At 56.0% G+C, this 20,941-nt stretch overlaps 2 protein-coding genes across 6 annotated transcripts in view; one reads left to right on the top strand and one right to left on the bottom strand.

Moving 5' to 3' along the window:
* The window catches only part of ATP2A1 (ATPase sarcoplasmic/endoplasmic reticulum Ca2+ transporting 1), a 20,181-nt gene extending 11,090 nt beyond the window's left edge, over positions 1 to 9,091 (top strand). Inside the window, exons 11-24 of the mRNA XM_049699358.1 lie at positions 2,690 to 2,778; positions 3,066 to 3,168; positions 3,417 to 3,548; positions 4,839 to 4,961; positions 5,087 to 5,305; positions 5,961 to 6,296; positions 6,494 to 6,714; positions 6,816 to 7,018; positions 7,211 to 7,296; positions 7,395 to 7,528; positions 7,642 to 7,759; positions 7,923 to 8,040; positions 8,327 to 8,371; positions 8,799 to 9,091. Of these exons, the coding sequence (XP_049555315.1) occupies positions 2,690 to 2,778; positions 3,066 to 3,168; positions 3,417 to 3,548; positions 4,839 to 4,961; positions 5,087 to 5,305; positions 5,961 to 6,296; positions 6,494 to 6,714; positions 6,816 to 7,018; positions 7,211 to 7,296; positions 7,395 to 7,528; positions 7,642 to 7,759; positions 7,923 to 8,040; positions 8,327 to 8,331 (1,887 nt within the window). The 3' untranslated portion in view covers positions 8,332 to 8,371; positions 8,799 to 9,091. The remainder of the gene's footprint in view (positions 1 to 2,689; positions 2,779 to 3,065; positions 3,169 to 3,416; positions 3,549 to 4,838; positions 4,962 to 5,086; positions 5,306 to 5,960; positions 6,297 to 6,493; positions 6,715 to 6,815; positions 7,019 to 7,210; positions 7,297 to 7,394; positions 7,529 to 7,641; positions 7,760 to 7,922; positions 8,041 to 8,326; positions 8,372 to 8,798) is intronic.
* On the bottom strand, positions 9,045 to 20,941 carry RABEP2 (rabaptin, RAB GTPase binding effector protein 2). 5 transcript variants are annotated; one of them, XM_033426098.2, is made up of 14 exons: positions 20,554 to 20,889; positions 19,844 to 20,053; positions 17,637 to 17,794; positions 15,023 to 15,133; positions 14,375 to 14,722; positions 13,347 to 13,442; positions 13,164 to 13,262; positions 11,806 to 12,090; positions 10,816 to 10,993; positions 10,654 to 10,665; positions 10,506 to 10,561; positions 10,356 to 10,409; positions 10,147 to 10,263; positions 9,045 to 9,705 (listed from the first exon to the last, which is right to left on the bottom strand). In XM_033426098.2, the coding sequence occupies exons 1-14, from the start codon at positions 20,612 to 20,614 to the stop codon at positions 9,604 to 9,606; spliced, it is 1,887 nt and encodes a 628-aa protein (XP_033281989.1). In that variant the 5' UTR covers positions 20,615 to 20,889; the 3' UTR covers positions 9,045 to 9,603. The 5 variants fall into 5 exon arrangements, with proteins under 5 accessions (XP_033281989.1, XP_012388048.2, XP_033281995.1 ...); XM_012532594.3 differs by having other exon boundaries at positions 11,806 to 11,961; positions 20,554 to 20,853; XM_033426104.2 differs by lacking the exon at positions 20,554 to 20,889 and having other exon boundaries at positions 19,932 to 20,183.

Below are 20,941 nucleotides of genomic sequence, written 5' to 3'. Positions count from 1 at the left end.
AGTGCCATCCTGCCAGCTAGGAGAGGGAGCAGAGAAGCCCCCCTGGCCCAGGCAGGCAGCTCCCTGCAGCCTCCGTCCGTGTGCTAGGTGCTGCCCTGTGTTATCTCTAATCCCCCAGAGCAGCCCTTCAGGGGAAGGTCTTGTTTACCCAGTTTTCCCAAAGAGGGAACTGAGGCTCTAGGAGATTCAGTGCACAGTTAATAAGGAGCAGAATTGAGTTTCAAACCCAAGTCTGTCTGGCCCTAGAGTGCCTGCCTGTGCACCAGGCTACCCTCCAGAGTGGTCATCCCTGACAGGGCCCGGGGAGCCCAGCCACACGAATCTTGAACAGCATTTCCTGAACCAGGGCCCTTGATCTTTTCCGTGCCTTGGACTCTTTTTTATATATATATAAATTTATTTATTTGTTTATTTATTTTTGGTTGCATTGGGTCTTCATTGCTGCGCATGGGCTTTCTCTAGTTGAGGTGAGCAGGGGCTACTCTTCCTTGCGGTGCGTGGGCTTCTCGTTGCAGTGGCTTCTCTTGTTGCGGAGCACGGGCTTTCGGCTCACGGGCTTCAGTAGTTGTGGCACGCAGGCTCAGTAGTTGTGGCTCGTGGGCTCTAGAGCGCAGGCTCAGTAGTTGTGGCGCATGGGCTTAGTTGCTCTGCGGTATGTGGGATCTTCCCAGGCCAGGGCGGTAATCCATGTCCCCTGCATTGGCAGGCAGATTCTTAACCACTGCGCCACCAGGGAAGTCCCGCCTTGGACTCTTTGGCAGTCTGGATCTCTACATTTAATATTTTCAATGTATAAAATAAAACGCACAGGATTCTGTTTCTAAAATACATCGGATTGGGAATTCCCTGGTGGTCCAGTGGTTAGGACTTGGTGCTTTCACTGCAGTGAGCCCGGGTTCGATCCCTGGTCAGGGAACTAAGATCCTGCTAGCCACACAGCGCGGCCAAAAACATAAATTAAATAAAATACTTTGGACTGGGCTTCCCTGGTGGCGCAGTGGTTAAGAATCTGCCTGCCAATGCAGGGGACATGGGTTCAAGCCCTGGTCCGGGAAGATCCCACATGCCGCTGAGCAGCTAAGCCAGTGCGCCACAACTACTGAGTCTGCACTCTACAGCCCACGAACCACAACCACTGAGCACACGTGCCGCAACTACTGAAGCCCACGCCCCAGAGCCCGTGCTCCTCAACAAGAGAAGCCACTGCAATGAGAAGCCCACGCACCACAATGAAGAGTAGACCCCGCTCTCCGCAACTAGAGAGAAGCCCGAGCGCAGCAATGAAGACCCAACGCAACCAAAAAAAATAAAAATAGATAATAAAATAAATAAATTTTTAAAAACTACGCATTTAAAAAATAAATAAATTGAGTGTCTCTATTAAAAAAATACATTGGATTACAGAGGAAGCCAATGATTGAAATACAGTAGTCAAAATATTTTAAAAACAGATTTGTACGTATAGCTGATTCACTTTGTTATACAGCAGAAACTAACACAACATTGTAAAGCAATTATACTCCAATAAAGATGTTAAAAAACCCACAGATTTGTGATTTGGTAAAACGTATGCTTCTTTATTAATGTATTAAGTAGCAAGTCCAGCAGTTGGTCTCACAATTGCCATAACGCTGAAGCAGTGATGAGCGTAAATGCTGTTTTGAGAGCCCTGCAACAATACAATGTGACAAGAGAGTATTTGTGATTATATTGGTGGCCAAGTCACAGGTTTTGCTAATATTAATGTGGTCCATTGCCCCCATTCATAATTGGATGGAAATGCTAAATGTCAGAGAGAAAATAAAAGATGTAATTTTTGTTTCGCCATCAAAGTTCACAGACACCCTTGGTCCGGGGTGTCATCCATGGACCCCAGGCAAAGAACCCCTGACCTAAACAGAGTTTTCTGGAATAGCATGTTTCTGAAACAGAAATTGGTGTCCTAAGGATCAAGGGTTGTGTGGTCAGACCAGGCCGAGAAAGGCTGTACCACATGCCTGTTGGCATTTGAAAGCCTTGGAGAAGGCTGACCATAGAGAGGGTGGATTTCGCTCAGTTTAAACGAGTTTGCCAAACTTACCTGGCCACAGAACCATTTTATCCTGGAGCACATCTTAAGCCCCATCCCTTCCACGCGTGCTCTGGCTCAGAGTGGGCTGCTCCCCTCTGCTCTGTGTGATCTCCATCCCTCCAAAGCACAGGCTTCAAAGCCAGACCACTGGTCTTCTGTCATGTTTCATAAAAATGAATTAATTGCCCACATTTGAAAAGTCAAGGGATATCATAGGAAAATAACCTGAATTTCTAATTCTTCCTGCAAAACTGGAAGATCTGGCCACAAGAGGCTGGAGCTGTAGATGGGCCATGTACTGACAGGTAGACTGGTGGCCACCACACCTTGTGATGCACGTCTTATTTTACTAATTGATCTGGAAGAACCTCCAGCATGGCCTTTTGTTTTAAGGCCATGAACACAGAACTTAGAGAATGATTTGCAAGGGAGTGGTGTGAGAGGGGAGGAAAAGGGAGGAAAAGGGAAGGACGAATCAGGGGATGATGGTGGGAAGTTGGGTAAGTCCTAGCAGATGGCCGGGTAGAGGGACACTTGGGGCACGGGCCCCCTCGGTGCAGACTGCCTTCGGGGATGGGGAGAGTTAAACATCTGTGTGCATGCCCTTGTCCTCTGCAGATGTTCATCATCGAAAAGGTGGACGGGGACATCTGCCTTCTGAACAAGTTCTCTATCACTGGCTCCACTTACGCTCCAGAAGGAGAGGTGTAAGTTCCCCCAAAGTCGTCTTCCCAGTTCCTCGTGCCCCTCCCCACCACACACACACACACACACACACACACACACACACACGCATATCCTCTCTCCCTGGGGCCTCCCTCTAGTTTTGTCTTCCTGTTTCTCTCTTGTTCCTTCCCCAACCTTATTCTCTCTCCCACCTGATCTCCAAGTTGGTTGCCATCTCCTTGCTGCATTCCCTGTGCTCTCTCTGCATCTCATTCCCTATCTTCTCTACCTGTCTCTTTCCCTTCCTTCCTCCCCACCCGGCCGCCAGCTTGAAGAATGATAAGCCAGTCCGGACAGGGCAGTATGATGGGCTGGTAGAGCTAGCCACCATTTGTGCCCTCTGCAATGACTCCTCCTTGGACTTCAATGAGGTAACCTCTCCACTCCTGAAGCTGCCCCTCCTTCCCCCTCCAGCTGCCTCAGAGTCCAGGCCTCCTTGACAGGCCGCAAGGAAGGGCTCGGGGGAAGGGGGTCCCTTGTACCAAGCCCTCTCCTGGGTGTAAGGGGAAGAGAGTGGCTTGCTCCCTTCCTGTTCTAGGTGGAAGGTGGGCATGATAGATGGGAGCACGGGGCTGGGAGCCCAGGGCACCTACTTCCTCTTCCTCCTCTGCCCTCTCAGGCCAAAGGTGCTTATGAGAAGGTGGGCGAGGCCACCGAGACTGCACTCACCACCCTGGTGGAGAAGATGAATGTATTCAACACTGAACTGAGAAACCTCTCAAAGGTGGAGAGGGCCAACGCCTGCAACTTGGTGAGTCTAGGCACTCCCTCCCACGGTCCTTCTCCAGCCCATACTGTACAGGCCAGGACCTAAGGAACCTCAGGAGACAGGGCCCCCTACCCCCACCCAGGTCAGGCTGGTCAGGGCCTTGTGCCCCATGCTGGGACCCAGCCGGCACAGGCAGAGAGCCTCTCCGCAGCTTTCCTTGGCAAGGCTGACTTGGGGTAGGACCTACTGCACCTGCACTTACACTGCTCTTCCTGGTGCCCGGTTGCATCATCCCTGGAAGCATTTAAGATCACTTTTCCTGTCGTGTCCCTAGTTGAAAGGGACAGAGCTGGACACAGAAACCACAAGTGACCCATCCTGGGACAGCCCCAATTTCAACTATTCCCCATTGTCTCTAGAAACACACTTGTTTTTATCAGATCACAATGCCTGATTTAGGATTTGGGAAATATGACTGCCTCATATGCCTCTGCTTCCCCGTGTCCAGGTGAACAAGCCCAATTCTGTGACCATCACTCCAAGTTCTTGCTATTAATATTTACTGAATGTCTACATTGAATTCCTCTGGGGTATTATATTATATTCCCCACACCGCTCATTCCTTTTTTTTTCATATAGGCAAGATGCTCATGGCTGCTTTATTTAATATGACAAAAATAATGCAAACAACCTAAGTATTTATCAATACAGGATTCATTTTAAAAATTTACAAATGATAATAAAAACATCAAATTATTTTTAATTTTATTTATCGTTTTTATTTTTGTTTTGTGGAGAAACATCTACAATGCATTTGGCACATTCACTTTTAGGGAGTGCTTAGTACTATGTGCCAGGTACCAGCTCTCCATTGTCTAGCAACGTACGTCTGTAGACTCACACAGGTGGTTGTCTACATTTAAATGATTACATAAAAGTAGAAACTCAGTTCTTCAGCTGCACTCATCACATTCCCCAGGCTCAGTAGCCGTTGTTCGATTGCACTGTATTGAACCATCCAGATTATTAAACATTCCCATCATCACGGAAGGTTCTATCGGGCAGTGCCACACTACGCCGTCCTGTTTCTATTGTGCTTTAACCTGAACATAGTAAGACAGTGGCAGCACTAGCCTTGGAATTCTCTCCATTTCTGCTGTAGGCAGCAGACTTAGCTTTATCTCAGACTCAGCTTGGGGTCTGCTCTGACCTCCAGATCCTTTTCGACTATGTTTTAAAGGGTCTGGGACTCTTCCCTTCTAGCATAGCATCATCACTCTTTCTCCACTGGTCTCATATCTGGCCTCTCCCTCCCTGTCTCCTCTCTCTCAGGTGATCCGCCAGCTAATGAAGAAGGAATTCACCCTGGAGTTCTCCCGGGACAGAAAGTCCATGTCTGTCTATTGCTCTCCAGCAAAATCCCGGGCTGCTGTGGGCAACAAAATGTTTGTCAAGGTCAGGAATCCGAGTGCGCCTCAGCCCCGCTTCTTCCCAGTCCTGAACCCTCCTCTCTTCTCCCTGCCCCGCTCACCGTGCACTGGAAGGAACAGTAGTCTCTGAATACTGTTCTGTTCTCCTAGGGTGCCCCAGAGGGGGTCATCGATCGCTGTAACTACGTGCGAGTCGGCACCACTCGGGTGCCCATGACAGGGCCGGTGAAGGAGACGATTCTGTCGGTAATCAAGGAGTGGGGCACTGGCCGGGACACCCTGCGCTGCCTGGCCCTGGCCACCCGGGACACCCCCCCAAAGCGAGAGGAGATGGTCCTGGATGACTCTTCCAGGTTCATGGAGTACGAGGTGAGCAGACGGAAGCATCCCGTTGTCCCAGAGTCACCTGCCTCACCCCTTCCGCCACCCTTGTCATTTCCTACTTCGTCACGGGGCCTAGAATCACAGGACGTTAGAGTTTGAGAGAACCTTAGGAATAATCCAGCCCAGGGCTACTTGGCATGTGGTCCGTGGACCCATCTGAGATGAGGTGAGGTGCTTGCTCCAGAACAGAAGCCAGCCAGGTCCACTCGGGTTTAGCTGATGTGTTTCCACAGTGAGGTTTTCTAAGGACGTGCATCAGCCTCCATTCTGGCACTAGCGCTTTATCTCATAGTGGACCTGCTCTCTGAACAGCACCAAAGCCCACTCCATCTTACAGAGGGAACAGCGTGGCCTGGCAGGTAACACAGATTTGCTCCAAGTTGTAGATCAAGTGAGCAGCCCTGCTGAAAGCAGAAACCACCTGCCTCACTTCCAGTTCAAGTTCTTTCTATGAAAGACACGCTCTGCCACCTACAATGGGCCTGGCACCGCCAGGCCTGCAGACACACATGTGACCATTTCCCACCCCTGAGCTTTGAGGCCCCACTGAGGTTTAAACACCAGGCCCAGGGACAGCTCTCCCCTCAGCTCCCCCCAGGCTTCCTCCTTGACCCTGTCGCTCTCTTCTCTGTCTCCCCAGACGGACCTGACATTCGTTGGCGTGGTGGGCATGCTGGACCCACCCCGCAAGGAGGTCACAGACTCTATCCTCCTGTGCCGTGATGCTGGCATCCGAGTGATCATGATCACTGGGGACAACAAGGGCACAGCCATTGCCATCTGCCGACGAATTGGCATCTTCGGGGAGAACGAGGATGTGGCTGACCGAGCCTACACTGGCCGGGAGTTTGATGACCTGCCCCTGACCACGCAGCGGGAGGCCTGCAAACGCGCCTGCTGCTTTGCCCGCGTGGAGCCCTCGCACAAGTCGAAGATCGTGGAGTATCTGCAGTCCTACGACGAGATCACAGCGATGGTGAGACGACTGGCGTGGGGCGGTCTGCTTGGTGTCTATTGACATGACCGTCCTGGGGAGCTGGGGACCGAGGGAGGACGGGGCTGAGCAGGGGCCCTGGCGAGATGCACGGAGGGGAGGGATTCGGGCCCCGATGGAAGAGTCTCAAGGAGGGTACGAGGAAGGGGCTGGTGCCCACCTTCTCTCCCTCCCCACAGACAGGTGATGGCGTCAATGACGCCCCTGCCCTGAAGAAGGCGGAGATCGGCATTGCCATGGGATCCGGCACCGCCGTGGCCAAGTCGGCCTCCGAGATGGTACTGGCCGACGACAACTTCTCCACCATCGTGGCTGCCGTGGAGGAGGGCCGCGCCATCTACAACAACATGAAGCAGTTCATCCGCTACCTCATCTCCTCCAATGTGGGAGAGGTGGTCTGGTGAGCAGCCGGGAAGGGCATCTAGGAGGAGCTCGGGGCTGGTGGGGGGTGACCACAGGCCTGGGAGGCAAGACAGACGTGTGACCTCCTCCTTCTGGCAGCATCTTCCTGACAGCTGCCCTGGGGCTGCCTGAGGCCCTGATCCCCGTGCAGCTGCTGTGGGTGAACCTGGTGACAGACGGGCTCCCGGCCACAGCCCTGGGCTTCAACCCCCCCGACCTGGACATCATGGACCGGCCCCCCCGGAGCCCCAAGGAGCCCCTCATCAGTGGCTGGCTCTTCTTCCGCTACATGGCAATTGGGGGTGAGCAGGATGAGACCCCACACCCCTTCCCGACCCTCAGGGCTGATCCCCTCTCTGGGACACCAGCTTCCCCACAGCAGCCACTGCGGCGGGCCCTCTTCCTCCAGCTGCTGTTCATGGCCAGGAGGCCCTCTCAGCTCCTCCCGTCTCCCCAGCCCTGGGCCCCCAACTCCCATCTTCTCTCCACCACAGGCTATGTGGGTGCAGCCACGGTGGGAGCAGCAGCCTGGTGGTTCCTATACGCTGAGGACGGGCCTCACATCACCTACAGCCAGCTGGTAGGGCAGCACGGAGGGAGGTGGGAGGAGGCGAGGGGAGCAGGAGGGTGCCGTGGAGGCTTTTTCGGAACCCCGGCTTCTCCCCTCTCCTCCTGCAGACTCACTACATGAAGTGTGCGGAGCACAACCCTGACTTTGAGGGTGTGGATTGCGAGGTCTTCGAGGCCCCCGAGCCCATGACCATGGCCTTGTCCGTGCTGGTTACCATCGAGATGTGCAATGCTCTCAACAGGTGGGGTCCGTGCTCCCTCCCTCTGCGGCCCTCTGGAGGCCACCCTCCCCCTGCTTACCGCTTCTCTCCCCTTGTGCCTCCACCCCTGGCTCCGCCCGGCCGCCCCCTTGCAGCCTGTCTGAGAACCAGTCCCTCCTGCGGATGCCGCCCTGGGTGAACATCTGGCTGGTGGGCTCCATCTGCCTCTCCATGTCCCTCCATTTCCTCATCCTCTACGTGGACCCTCTGCCGGTGAGCCTTCTTCTGGCCAGGGGCTGCCTGCCCCCCCCCACCCACAGGGGGCCTCTGCAGGGGTCCGCGACCACGACCCCTGCCAGAGGGAGGAGGGCGGGGTCAGGCTGGCGCAGTGGCAGCTCCTGGGCTCCTTCTCACTGCCCTTCCCGCCTCCTCCCAGATGATCTTCAAGCTGCAGGCCCTGGACCTGCCCCATTGGCTCATGGTCTTCAAGATCTCGTTACCAGTCATCGGGCTCGATGAACTCCTCAAGTTCATTGCTCGGAACTACCTGGAGGGTAAGAGCGCGCCGCCCCCAGCCCTGTCAGCCCCTGGCCCCTGACACAGCCCCTCCCTCCAGGCCGTGAAGGCGCCTGCCCCACTTCCTTGTCAGGTGGGTGAGTTCCCAGAGCCCCAGCAGGCCCTGTGTCCTCCGCCGAGGGGCGCACCCAGCCCCTGCCCCGCCTTTGCCCGCTCCTCCGAGCCCGTCTCCTTGGCGCCCCAAAGCCTCCTCAGCCCTCTTGGTCCCCTGCGCCCACCTCCCTCCCTCGATAACGGCTGTCTCTCTGTCCTCTCTGGCCATAGGATAACTCGTTTCCCCCTCCTCCATCTCTCTGAGCCGTGTCACAGGTATCACCCCCCTTCTTGCCCGTGCCCTAGCTGCTGTGCCCCCTCTGCCCACCCCCTCTCCCCCTCAGGCGGCGCCGGGGTCACGTGCCCTCACAGCTCCACCTGGAGCCACCGCCGCCGCCGCCACTGCCGTGCTTCCAAGTGGGGCTGGGCTGCTGCCTCTACTCTGCGGGGGTGGCACTGCCCGGCCCCGGGCACCACTGTCTGCTGGGCTGCGCTGCGTCGTGCTGGCTGGCCGCTGAGCCGTGTGCCGCTGGGGCTGCAGTGGCTGGGGGGAGTGGGGGCTGGGGACACAGGTGAGTGGGGGGGTGGCGGGGGGCCTCCAGGTGAGTGTGCTGGGGGACTGGGACAGGTAGGGAGCTGAGAGGGACTTCTCCTCTCCTGTGCCGCCCTGCCACCAGTCTCATCCTCCCCCTTTTTCTTCCAGATCCAGAAGATGAAAGAAGGAAGTAACCAGTCCTTTTGCCCTCCCTTCCCCACCGATAGTGACACGTCTTCAGCCAGAGCTGTGGCACAGGCCGCTACCACGTGCCCCCCAGCCCGACATTCTTGTTTATAAACATAATGTCCCCTTCACGTCTCCTCCCCCCTCAGCAACCGCCCCCCCCCCTTTTGCCCTTGTAAAACCTCCCCTCCCCGACCCCGTGGGGCTTGCAGGGACAAGGCGACCGACTGAGCTGAGCTGCTTATTTATTGAAAATAAATGACAGAAAAATCTGGCCTTGTCTCTGTGCACACCTTGGGGCCTGGTTCGGGCCCCTGGGGACAAGCATCTTAGTGTCATGCAGTCCAGGAAGCAGCCACCTGTCCCAGGGCGCGTGTGTGGAGGGACCCGGGGACACAACCCAGGGCTCCCGGCCACCACTCACAGCTCGGCTGTGCCTGGGGAAGGGGACGGAGGTAACAGGCATGGCTGTTAGGCTGGGTGGGGGCGGGGGCGGGAGGCTTGGAGCCCAGGAGGCAGCATGGCAGCCAGAAAGCCACAGGGCTGAGCCTGCCCCTCTGGTTTCCAGAGGGGGTTGGGACCCTCACCCAGGTGTCATCTTTGGAAGCAGAAGACCCAGCCGCCCCTGGGAGGAGGCGCTGGAGGGACAGGGCAGCGGTGGCCCCGTCACCTCAACCCCAGGCTTGGAGAGGGTGAAGACTCCATCCTGAGACCCCCCAAAGCCTCGGCCTCACGGTTCAGGAATGGAGAAAGACGGTCTCCCCCCAGGGTGGGTGGTGCTGGCCCCTCAGGTGTCCTTGATGCCCCCGACGTCCCTGAGGGGCGCCTCGTCCATGATGCTGCGCACCTGCTCCAGACTCTCTGCCTGGCGGATCCGTTCCAGGCGCACCTGTGGGGGCCGGCGAGGGAGGCAGAGGGCCCTTGGTGGGAAAATGCAGCCTCCACCCCATCGGCCAGCCCCCTGAGGGGCAAGAGCACGGGACCAGTGTACCCGTGTACCTCACCTCTCCCAACCCCCAGTGAAAATGGTTCAAGGGAAGAAATGGATCCTAAGAGAGCAGCCTGAGGAAGGGTTGGCAGGGGCAGGTGGAAGTGACGTGATGAGCACGGGGCACGTCGGCGTGCCAGGCCCTGGGCCACGGGCTTCGCACCACCGACAAAGATGGAAGCACAAGATCTTCAACGTTTTTTGAGCACTAGCTCAGAGGAAAGGACCATGCCAGCCCCAGAGGGAGGGAGAGGACTCTTCTAACTGGGAGACTATCCTTGCAAGACGGAGGACAAGTCACCTGGAGTCATGCCAGTCTGGTGGGGAGGGGGCACGCCGTACCTGCAAGGCCTGGGACAGTCGTACGAAATCCCTCTGCACTTGCTCACTGGTCTCCAGCTCAGCCTGCAGCCGCAGCATCTTTGCCCTCTGTTCCGAGAGGAGGTCTGTGAGCTGGGCCTAGGGGCACAGGACGCAGAGCTAGGGCCCTGGGCTGAGGAAACAGGATGTCTGGACAGGGTAACCCCTTCAATATCGCCCCCGATCCTCACCTCTTCTGTGCGGCCCGAGCCCAGTGGCTGCTTCAGGACTTCCTGCTGCCTGGCCTAAGGGAGACATAAAGGGCAGCAGGGGCTGGTGAGGGTCCTCTCCACGCTGCCACCCTCCTCCGCCATCCCGGCCTGGCCCGGGTCCTGCCTCACCTTGCTCTGCTCCTGCTGGACCCGCTCCATCTCCATCCTCAGGCTGCACAGGGAGGCTGGGAAGTCAGGCAGGGCCAAGGCGTCAGGCCCACAACCTCTCTCCTTCCCCGCCCCGCCCGGCCCAGCACAGGCTCCAGCCCATACTCACCCTCTAACACCTCTGTGCGGGAAGGAAAGAAAGAGAGGTCAAAGCTCATCATTCTCGCACTGCATCCTCTCTCCCCTCCTGGTGCCCAGGCAGTCCCCGAGGGGGTGGGGACTCAGCCTCCTGGGGAGCGAGGGTGGGGTGGCTCGCTGCCTCCTCCCTCACCTGTCTCCTCCCGCTGCCCCCTCAGCTGCCCCTCCAGGCTGGCCCTCGCCGCCGTCTCTTCCTCCAGCGCCTCCCGCAGGGTCACGATCTCAATCCGCAGCCGCTCGGCCTCGTGCTCCTGGGCCTGCTGGTGGGCCCGCGCCTCCTGCTGAGTGTGGCGCACCAGCTGCCGCAGCTCCTGGAAGGATGCAAGTCACGGGCTGGGTGCGGGGCCGGCCGGGGGCCAGCGGCTAGAAGGGGATTGTGGGGAGGGGAAAGGAAGGAAAGAAGGAAGAAAACATAACAGAGGAAACAACCCGAACACCCATCACGGGGAGAGTGGACAAATACCCTGGGACGGCAGTGAATGTTTTCCCACAGCACAACCCGGGGTGGAGGACCTCAGGAGCGGTGCTGAGTGAAAGCTCCAGGAGACTACCCAGAGCAAGATTCTGAGTTTTTATAACTAAAAACAACTAAAATTAGCACTCCACGGTTTAGGCAGACGTGTATATGTAATAAAAAGGATCCCAGAGAAGGGCAAGGGAATGATAAGCTCAGGACGGCAGGAACAGAGCCAAGGACCACGGGGCGGGGCGCACGTAAGGCGATGTCAGTTACAGTTCTCAAGGTGGGCAAGGGTTCCGGCTGATGTTCATATTTTTAATAAATTCAATCAGCAGAGGCCACACACAGATCAATGATGACAGCTTGTTATGAACCAAAGATTATGATGAATTCAATTTTGTGGATCTCATGTCACTTAAAAATAACAAGCCAAATTACTGCTTCCTTTGCATCAAGCATTCTGTTAACTCGTTTTCTCTCTGTGCTGATGCTGGGAGGGGAGTGTGGTCCCATTTGGCAGAGGAGGAAACTGAGCCTTAGAAAAGCTGAGTTGGCCGTGGTGACGCAGCTAATACACAGCAGCCTGGGTGCGTCCCCGACTCCCGTGGCCCCAGGCCAATGCTTTGCTGTGCGTGGAGAGGAAGGGCCTGTCCCCCGCCTTACCAGCAGCGAGCCGGGCAGCGACTCCTCCTGGCCCTCATCCTGCTCCAGGCCCCGGGGGGCTGAAGACGGCGGCTGCTCAGCCCGGAGCCCTTGGTTTTCCTCAGTCAGTCGCTTTACCTCGTGGCTCAGGCACTTGTGCGAGGTAGCCAGCTCTGCCTGGGGATGGACAGTTAGGACGAGGCGATGAGGGGACAGGGGGTCTCCAGTCTCCCGTGAGGCCAAAGCCTGAACACTCCTCCCAGTGGTCAGGAATGAGAGCCAGGAAGCCCACGCCCTCCTTCTAGGCTGAGAAAGAAAGAAACACCCTTTAGTAAGCGTCTTTGGCTCCCAAGCTCTTTTTTTTTTTTTCCTGGCCACACCACGTGGCTCATGAGATCTTAGTTCCCTGACCAGGGATCGAACCTGGGCCCCCTGCAGTGGAAGCGTGGAGTCTTAACCAATGGACCACCAGGGAACTCCCTCAAGCTCTTTCTACACTGTCCTCAATGACTTGGAGGTCACACAGTGGCAGCCACAGGCCACATCGGGTGTTTTATTTGGTCCATATGGGTGTTTTTAAACCTTAAACAAGGGGCTTCCCTGGTGGCGCAGGGGTTGAGAGTCCGCCTGCCGATGCAGGGAACGCGAGTTCGTGCCTTGGTCCGGGAGGATCCCACATGCCGCGGAGTGGCTGGGCCCGTGAGCCATGGCCGCTGAGCCTGCATGTCCGGAGCCTGTGCTCCGTAACGGGAGAACAGGAGAGGCCACAACAGTGAGAGGCCCGTGTATTGCAAAACAAACAAACAAACAAAAAAACCTTCAACAAGTACAACATTAAAAACTGGGAGACTACACACAAACATCCGGATCTCTGGCTTCTCCCAACAAATGAGAAAACCAGGCAGCATCAAGCCTGCACTCCCACGCACCATGGGCAGCGAGTCAAGGGGTACTACCTCCCTTTACAGGGTCTCTTGGTTTGCCCTGCTACTCCTTCCTGCCTCACACGTGGCCCAGTTCAATCATCTGCCTCTCCTGTCTGGTCTCAGGAAGTATCCGATTTTGCAATCCCTGCTTCTCATTCTCACAACTCTGTAAGCTAGGACCCATTATCTCAATTTCAAGGCATCAAGGCTGAGGCTCTGGGCTTGTGGGATTAGCTCAAGATCACAGTGAGTGCGTGGTGGGTTCTTCTGAATCAGTACCAGGTGCCCTTGAAACCCTTTTACCCTCCTGGCACCAACTCCAGGGCAAAGCCAGAGCGGCTGGTGGGGGGGGGCAGGGGGCGAGGAAGGACAGGTGCCTCAACCTTCCACGTGGCTCCCTCAACCAATTCCCGTCCCACTCCTCTCCCTCCCGTCCCGGCCCCCAGCCCTCACCATCTGCAGCTGAACCCGCTCCTGGGCCTGGCTCACGGTCCCCTGCAAGGTCCGCAGCAGCTGCTCTGAGTTCTGGACCTGGGCCAGGAGCACCTGCATCTGTGGGTGGAAGGAGGGCAAGGGTGAGGCCAGGCCAGGAGGAGGCAGGGAGCGGAGGCCCTGCGGAGCAGAGGCTGAACCCACCTGCTTAGCGCAGTCCTCGTTACTCCGTCTCAGGCCCTCTTGCAGCTCATCCCGCTCCCGGCTGATGCTCTCCAGGTCCTTCTGCAGCTGCCGCCCCTGCCACAGATGCCGGCCTCAGCCCCAGCCGCCAAGGGGAGGCCTTCCCTCCTCGCCAGACCTCTCACGCCTTGCTCCCTGCACCTCGGTGGGCAGTGCCGTCTTTCACCCAGTCGTTCAAGGCAAAGGCCCAGGAACGGATGCTGACTCTTCTAAGTCCTCCACTCCCCAGGTCCAGCCCACCAGCAGTCCCTGCCCGGTGGCCTCCAAAGTGGATTCCAAATCCACGCATTTCTCTCCACCTCTGCTGCCATCTCCTGGTCCCAGTCACCACCCTCCTCTAAACTATGTCAAGCATCGCCCTCCCAGCCGGTCACTACCCTGCTTCTCCCGTTGCCCCCTCCCCCAACTGCAGTCCATTCCCACCCAGAGGCCCCAGTGACCTGATAAAGGCCTGGAGCAGAGAAGGCTTCTCCCTGCCTGACACACCACAGAGGCTTCCTGCAGCTTCTCCTCTAAGATGCAAACTCCATGGCTGGCCCCAAGGCCAAGGCCGACCTCCTGTGACCCCTGCCTGCCTTTCTGACCTCATCTCTCTTCCCCTCCTCTGTGGCCTTCCTGCTCCTCAGACACACCGTGGTCTGTCCGTCCTCTGGGCCTTGGAAACTGCAGTTCCTTAGGTCCCCAATCTTCAAAAAGCACCTCACTTTCCAGCCAGGATGGTCTCCTGCATTGCCAGTCTCTACCCCATTACCCTATTAAGTCTTGTTCTGGGTGTCTCACCCAGTGACACTGTCTTCCTCATGTGCCCATGTGCATGTTTGGGCCTGGCTCCCTCACTAGAGGAAGCTCCAAGAGGGTGGGAAGTTTCTTCTTCACTGCAGGATCCCCAGCTCTAGCTCAGGGCCTGGACATAGTAGGTGCTCAGTAAGTACCTGAAGCAAGAAACGGATGCGTGCACGTCGGCTGCCCACTCCACCCACTCCACTCACCTCCACCTGCAGCTGCTCCCACTGGTTGTCTGGGACGAGCTGGTAACCAGGAGGGGACAGGTAGATGCCCTCAGGGACCAGGGTGCCCGTGGACACCAGAGAGGCTGTCTCCTCCTGCTCGGGGCTCAGGCCATGGCGGGTGCGGGGCAGGGAGGCACTGCCGCTGGCTCCACCGCCGAGGGAGAAGGAGGAGATGGAGGCGCTGTCATCACAGTTGTGGGCGAAGGCCTCGGCCGCCGCACCCCCATCTCCACTCAGCTCCTCAAGAGGCTCCAGTGGTGGAGATGGGTCCCGGGACAGGAGCAACTCCGCGGAGCCGTGCAGGGAAGGGGGATGCCGGGGACGTCTCTAGGGAGAGGGGGCAGGGAAGAGGCTGGGGGGCCAGGGTCCTACGGCGCCGCTTCTTCTCTCAGCGCCCCCTGGCCAACCCCTCTGGATCTCTTTTTTTTTTTTTTTTTTTTTTTTTTTGCGGTATGTGGGCCTCTCACTGTTGTGGCCTCTCCCATTGCCGAGCACAGGCTCAGCGGCCATGGCTCACGGGCCCAGCCGCTCCGCGGCATGTGGGATCTTCCCGGACCGGGGCACGAACCCGTGTCCCCTGCATCGGCAGGCGGACTCTCAACCACTGCGCCACCAGGGAAGCCCCACCTGGATCTCTTGGATCAGCTCCTCTGCCCTCAGCAATTTCGCCTTCAGCTCCTCAATCTCCTGCTCCATGGGCAACACGATCTCCCGCAGCTTCTCCGAGTCCTCGTGGGCCTGAGGAAGGGGGGTTGGGCAGTGACTGTCCCCCTCTCCCCACTGCAGGACCCTCAGGACTGTTCAGAGCTTTCCCTCCAAGCACATCAGCTCTTCTAATTCTCCCAAGCAGGCACCGTCCACCCCCACTTTATTTATTTACTTTTTAAATATTTTATTTATTTATTTTTGGCTGTGTTGGGTCTTCGTTGCTGCGCGCAGGCTTTCTCTTGTTGCGGCGAGCGGCGGCTACTCTTTGTTGCGGTGCACAGGCTTCTTATTGCAGTGGCTTCTCTTGTTGTGGAGCACGGGCTCTAGGCGCGCAGGCTTCAGCAGTTGCGGCACGTGGGCTCAGTAATTGTGGCTCGCGGGCTCTAGGGCGCAGACTCAGTAGTTGTGGAGCACGGGCTTCAATGCTCTGCAGCATGTGGGATCCTCCTGGACTGGGGCTCAAACCCGTGTCCCCTGCATTGGCAGGCGGATTCTTAACCACTGCGCCACCAGGGAAATCCCCACCCCCATTTTAGAGAGAGGAACACAGAGGCTCTGAGAGCTTACATGACTTGCCCCAGGTCACATGGTACAGAGCCAAAGTCACAACTACCTTCCTGTTGCCCACTTGTAGAGTGACATACATTTCTTTCCCAACATCATGTATCCCGTTTTATCACAGAACGTCACATTTTTAGTTGGGCTCATGACCTAAATTCTAGAATACCATCTACATTTCTCAGCTTCCCTATAACTAAGCATGGCCATATGATTAAGTTCCAGCTATGAGATGTAGGCATATGTGTCAGGTGCAACTTCCAGGACAACTCCTCAAAGGGAGAGGGTATGCTTTTCTTTACTCCTCCTCCTTCTTGCTGGCTAAAATGTGGATGTGATGGCTGGTGCTCAAGCAGTCATCTTGGACCATGAGGCAGTAAGCTACCTATGGCGAAACAGCAACATAGGAGAAGCCTGGGTTCCTATTGACTTGTTGAGCTGCCACATAAGTCCTGGAATGTCTACCTCTGGTTCTAAGAAAAACAGATTTCTATCTTATTTAAGCCACTGTTATTTGGGCTTTCAAACTTTGTCCTAATCAATATGTCTTCCCATATTCCCATTACTGGCATATTTCTGGCCACTTCCTTTCAGTCTTTTCAGGTTTGGGATCCTGTGGAACTTGCACAGCCAACAGCCTCTGGACACCTCCACCTGGATGTTGCACAGGCTCCTCTGTCCAAGTACAGCCAAATCTGAACCAACTCATGATGCCGTTTCTCCTCCCATAAGCGCTAGATTGGCGAGAATGACACTGCTATCCACCCAGCTATCCAAGGCAGAAATCTGCCAGTCATCCATCCTCTTCCAAGTCATGCCATTTCTACCTCGTGAATCACTCAAAAACCCGTCTCAGACAAGTTCAGTCTAACCCTCCAAATCTCTTGTGTGCACAGTGGCAACAGGTAGGGTAAGCCTGCATGCTCTGCAGATGCCCACGCCGTAGATGGATGCAAGGCCAGGACCGGAACTTCCCGACTCTGGGCCTGTGGCTCCTTGCGCCGTACCAGGTAGCCTTAATTCACCGGAGTCCTCTCCTTCACCACCCTGTGTAACCGCTCCCGGAGGAACACTCTGAATGCAAGTAAGTAGCAGCCTCTGCTGGCAAACTGTGGGTTGGAACCTTCCTTTCTTGGGCTCCTATTTTGATCTGTGTCCTTCTAACCAGGCAACTTACTCCATCTGCCTGAGTCGCAGTTTCCTCACGTATAAAGTGAGGTAAGTACCTACCTCACAGGGCAGCTGTGTGAATCAAATGAGGGAAGATGTGAATTTGCTCTGAAAGATGAAGAGTTTGGTAATATGTGCTTCCTACAATTGTTCATGACAAGAATAATGGAGGCAATATACCACAGAGATTAAGAGCAAAGCTTTAGAACCAGACTGCCTAGATTTTAAAATCCCAGATCTGCTCCTTTTTATGTGCATAACCTGGGGAGAATTACTAAACTTCTCTGAGCCTCACCTTACTCATCTGTTAAATGGATCTAATGGGTCCCTCTTTTAGGGGAAAGACTGGGGAGACTTGAATCCGTCAAGCAGGTATTGCAATGCCGAGTGCATGAGAGGTATCCTTAAATGCTAGCTCCCTCCCCTCTACACGACATGACTTTTTTCTTTTTTTTGGCTGCGCCACGTGGCTTGCGGGATTTTAGTTCCCCGACCAGGGATCGAACCCGGGCCCCTGCAGTGAAAGCACAAGTCCCAACCACTGGACCGCCAGGGAATTCCCTACATGACTTTTCTTAATTTGAGGGGTAAACACACCTGGCCAACCCACTAGTAAGTGGCAAGCCAGGACCGTGCTGAGTACAGGGCTCGTGTATGTTATACCTAGAATTATTACTGGGTGCCCTGCTCCCAGTGATGTGGCAGTGGGACACAGATAATCCCTCTGCCCCACGGTCACCTTTGGCTGCTTCAACATATTTCCAAATCCCTGAGGAGGGGGCGGGTAGGCTGTCCCAACCCCAACCTTTTCCATCTGCTTCTCCAAGGAGTCCAGGGGGTGAGCCCTGGACAGCAGCTGCTTCAGGCGCCCCAGCTCCCGCTCCTTCTCCTCACAGTCCTGCTGCTGCTGCTGCCGCTCCTGCTTCAGAGACGTGATCTGGGCTTCATAGCTGCTGATGGAGTCTGGCGAGACAGGAAGGGCAGAGGAGAGGGAGGGTCAGTGCACTAGCCATACCTCGGGGCGAGCGGGGGGCGCTCCATCACTGCCGCTCTCTGCAAGGCAATTTACCATAGCAGTGATGACAGTGGACTTTGTGGTGGGATGGTCCTGGGCAATCAGTTCGCCTCTCTGTATAATGTCCTCGGCCAATGATTATCCCACTGGCTTGTTACAGGATCAAATGACGTGATATCTGGAAGGGGTTCAGCCCTCTTCCTGGTACATAATAAATGCTAAAGATAGGCTATCTGTTGCTATTAATACATACCGATAACAATCAAAATCTAGTAAGAGTCATAAATATTCACTCTGGACCAGACTCTGAGCTGGGCTCTGGAAATAGAGAAATTAATCAAACACAAACCCTGACACCAGGAGCCCACAGTCCAGTGAGGAAGACAGCCGTGGAACTAGTTACAAAGCAGTGTGAGGAGAGCTCATGAAAGGACCACTCCTGGGCTTGCGGATCCCAGAGGAAAGAGCCCCTCACTCTACCTGCCAGGCCAGGAGAGACACCAGCAAGTGGTAAAGGATGGAAAGGACACATTAAGTAACAGGAGCAAAGGCTCACAGGTGGGAAGGTGGATGGTGTGGCTGGGGCATGGTGGACACATTGGAAAAACTGGAGTGAAGATGTAGGAGGAGATGCTGGGAAGGGTGAAGAGGGTGGCCGTGAATGGCTCCTAAGGCCTTGAATGCCATGCCAAGGAGTTTGGGATTTATCCTACATGTCAGTGGGAGGTAAGCGGATGCTGGGCGGAACATGGTCATTTTTCATTTGCATATTTATTTATTTTAACACATACTAACATTAGAAGTAAGGGTTCTGTTGCCAGACTGCCTGGGTTCAAATCTACTTTCTATCTGTATGACCTTAGGCAAGTTATCTAACCTCTCTGGGCCTCAGAGCTTCCTCTGTAAAATGGAGATGGATAATAGTTCCTTACTCATAGAGATTATTATGAAGATTAAATACTCATAAAGCATTTAGCTCAGTGCCTGGCACTCAATAAATGTTAGTTATTGTAATTATTATTACTATTATTATTATTTAGGACACAGTTTCTTACAGGGACAGGAAGTTCCCTTTAAAATAAATGTATATAGGTTTTTTAAAAGTGGATCTAGTTAAAGAACAATATTAAGTAGATGACAGGGTAAGTCATACAAGGACAACCATGTTGCACAGATGGTACATGGATGCCTGAAATGTGGGGAACCATGGCCCCAGAGAAGTCTGGAGCCAGGAGCAGCTGTTAGAAAGGGAAATGACATGGTGGGACGGGAACTGTAGGAAGTTTACTCTGGAAGTCAATGTCAAGGCCAGATTATAGAGGGAGACTTGTAAGAAGGCTGGGACAACAGTCCGGGGAAGTTGACGAGAGCTTTGCTACAGCAGTGGCCGTGGAAGCAAAGGGGTGGGATGCAACTGGGAGCTATTGCAGAGACTCTGGCCTTGGACTACAGGAGAAGGGGAATGGAGGAAAAGAAGCTGGGGGATCTGGGATAAGGGGAGCTGATGCGTCCCAAGTACAGAGGATGAGAGGGGGAGAAGTCGGTGCATGTGGGGCGGGGTTGCGGGGAGGTTGTGCGCAGATGCAGGGGTGTTTGGGGAAGAAGGGAAACCAGATGATGAGACTTACAGAGACTAGGCCCAGGGCCGAGTCTGAAGGCCAGAGGCTCAAACGAGTTCTCAGGGAACTGAGAAGCTGCTCACTTTCAGGGTTGATCAGTCATCAGTGAGGGACAAGAAATGACACGACATGGGGCCAGGGAACAGGTAGCAGCTCCGAGCTAAACTTAGCTGGAACTGACAGAGCTGCTGCTAGCGCAGGCAACGCCGCTATGCAAATTAGAAAAGGGCGCGTCTCCCTCTGAGCCCCTGGGTCTGCCCTGCGCTAGGCAGCCCTGCTAACCTACCCCATAGGTGTAGGTTATGCCCGCTGACCCCTTTCTTGTCATGTACTCCCCCTTATGGGGCTGAGGGAGTCTGGGAGGAGTGCCTGCCTCACCTTTCAGGATGGCCTGCAGCGAGGCCACCTCCTCTTGGCATTGCCGCTGCACTGCAGCCACAGCCTCGGCCTTCGTGCTCTCGCTCACCTCGGCCACAGCCTTCATGGTTTCCATTTCTGCCAGGGCGCCTGCCAGCTCAGCCCGAAGCCGGTCGAGCTCCCCTGACTCGGCCTCAACTTTTGTCCCCTCCGGAGTCTGGGGGTCCAGCGCTGTGAAGGACAGGGATCAGCCTCTTTTCTCATCACTCTCGGATTCCCAATATTCCCAGGGCATCAAATCCTCAACTTCTGCAACTTAGTACAGCAGCCAAGGTCCCTGCACCTTTACCTAGCCCCGCCCCCCTCACCTGGCCCCTCGCCTTCCCCGACTCCTCCTCACCTAGCTCTGCCTAGTGTTGCCTAGAGCCCCGCCTCTTCCTCCCTCGGTTCACCCAATCCCCTCTTTTCTCTGACACGACCCCTCCCTTTTAGTGGCTCGCCCCTTGTCCACCTGGCTCCTCCCCTCCCACACTGGGCCCCACCTCTAACCTGCCACTGGCCCTCTCCCTTGAATCACTAGACCACGCCCCCTCCGTCTCCCCCCCCCCACCGGCGGCGTGGTCCCGCCCCTTTCTCCAGGCTCCCCGCACCACCCCCCACCCACCGACGCCAAGCTCGGCCCCGCCTCCGGCCTCGCCGCCCCTCGCGTGCACGGACGCATCCTCACATACCGGCCTCCGGCTGCCGCCGCCGGGCATCCTCGCCCGCGGCCGCCGGCGCAGGTGCCGCCATCGCCTCCGCTCAAACGGCGGGTTCCCGCACTCCCTGGTGACTGCGCTCACCGCTTCCGGGTCCTCTCGGCTGTTTCCGGATCCGCTCGGCTGTTTCCGGATCGGGCCTGGGCTCGAGGCTGAGGCCGGAGTTGGGGAGGGGTGGCCGAGACTCGGCCGAAGACTTCCGAGTGGACTCCCGGCCGCGGCCCCAGGTCCCGCCCCTCCCCGCCTTCTTTGTTGGGCAGCGATGCTCGAGAAGGACGCCTGCCGTTCAAACCACGAAGTAGTTCTTTCGTCAAAGGCCTTTGGGCGTCTCCGCGTGACCTTGGAAGCTTTGCTCAAATTA

Source organism: Orcinus orca, chromosome 16, assembly GCF_937001465.1.
Source record: "Orcinus orca chromosome 16, mOrcOrc1.1, whole genome shotgun sequence".
Classification (NCBI taxonomy): Eukaryota; Metazoa; Chordata; class Mammalia; order Artiodactyla; family Delphinidae; genus Orcinus; species Orcinus orca.
The sequence above is the reverse complement of the archived record's forward strand: the minus strand, read 5'-3'. Positions and strand labels throughout refer to the sequence as shown.

Bases quoted from the DNA above. Each gene is read 5' to 3' on its own strand.
- RABEP2 (XM_033426098.2), bottom strand. From the start codon at position 20,614: ATGGCGGCACCTGCGCCGGCGGCCGCGGGCGAGGATGCCCGGCGGCGG. The intron at 13,443-14,374 runs GTGAGTGGAGTG...CATCTGTGGCAG, and splicing joins GGGAGCAGCTGCAGGTGGAG to GGGCGGCAGCTGCAGAAGGA. The intron at 9,706-10,146 runs GTACGGCGTGCC...CGGCCCCCACAG, and splicing joins GACTGTCCCAGGCCTTGCAG to GTGCGCCTGGAACGGATCCG.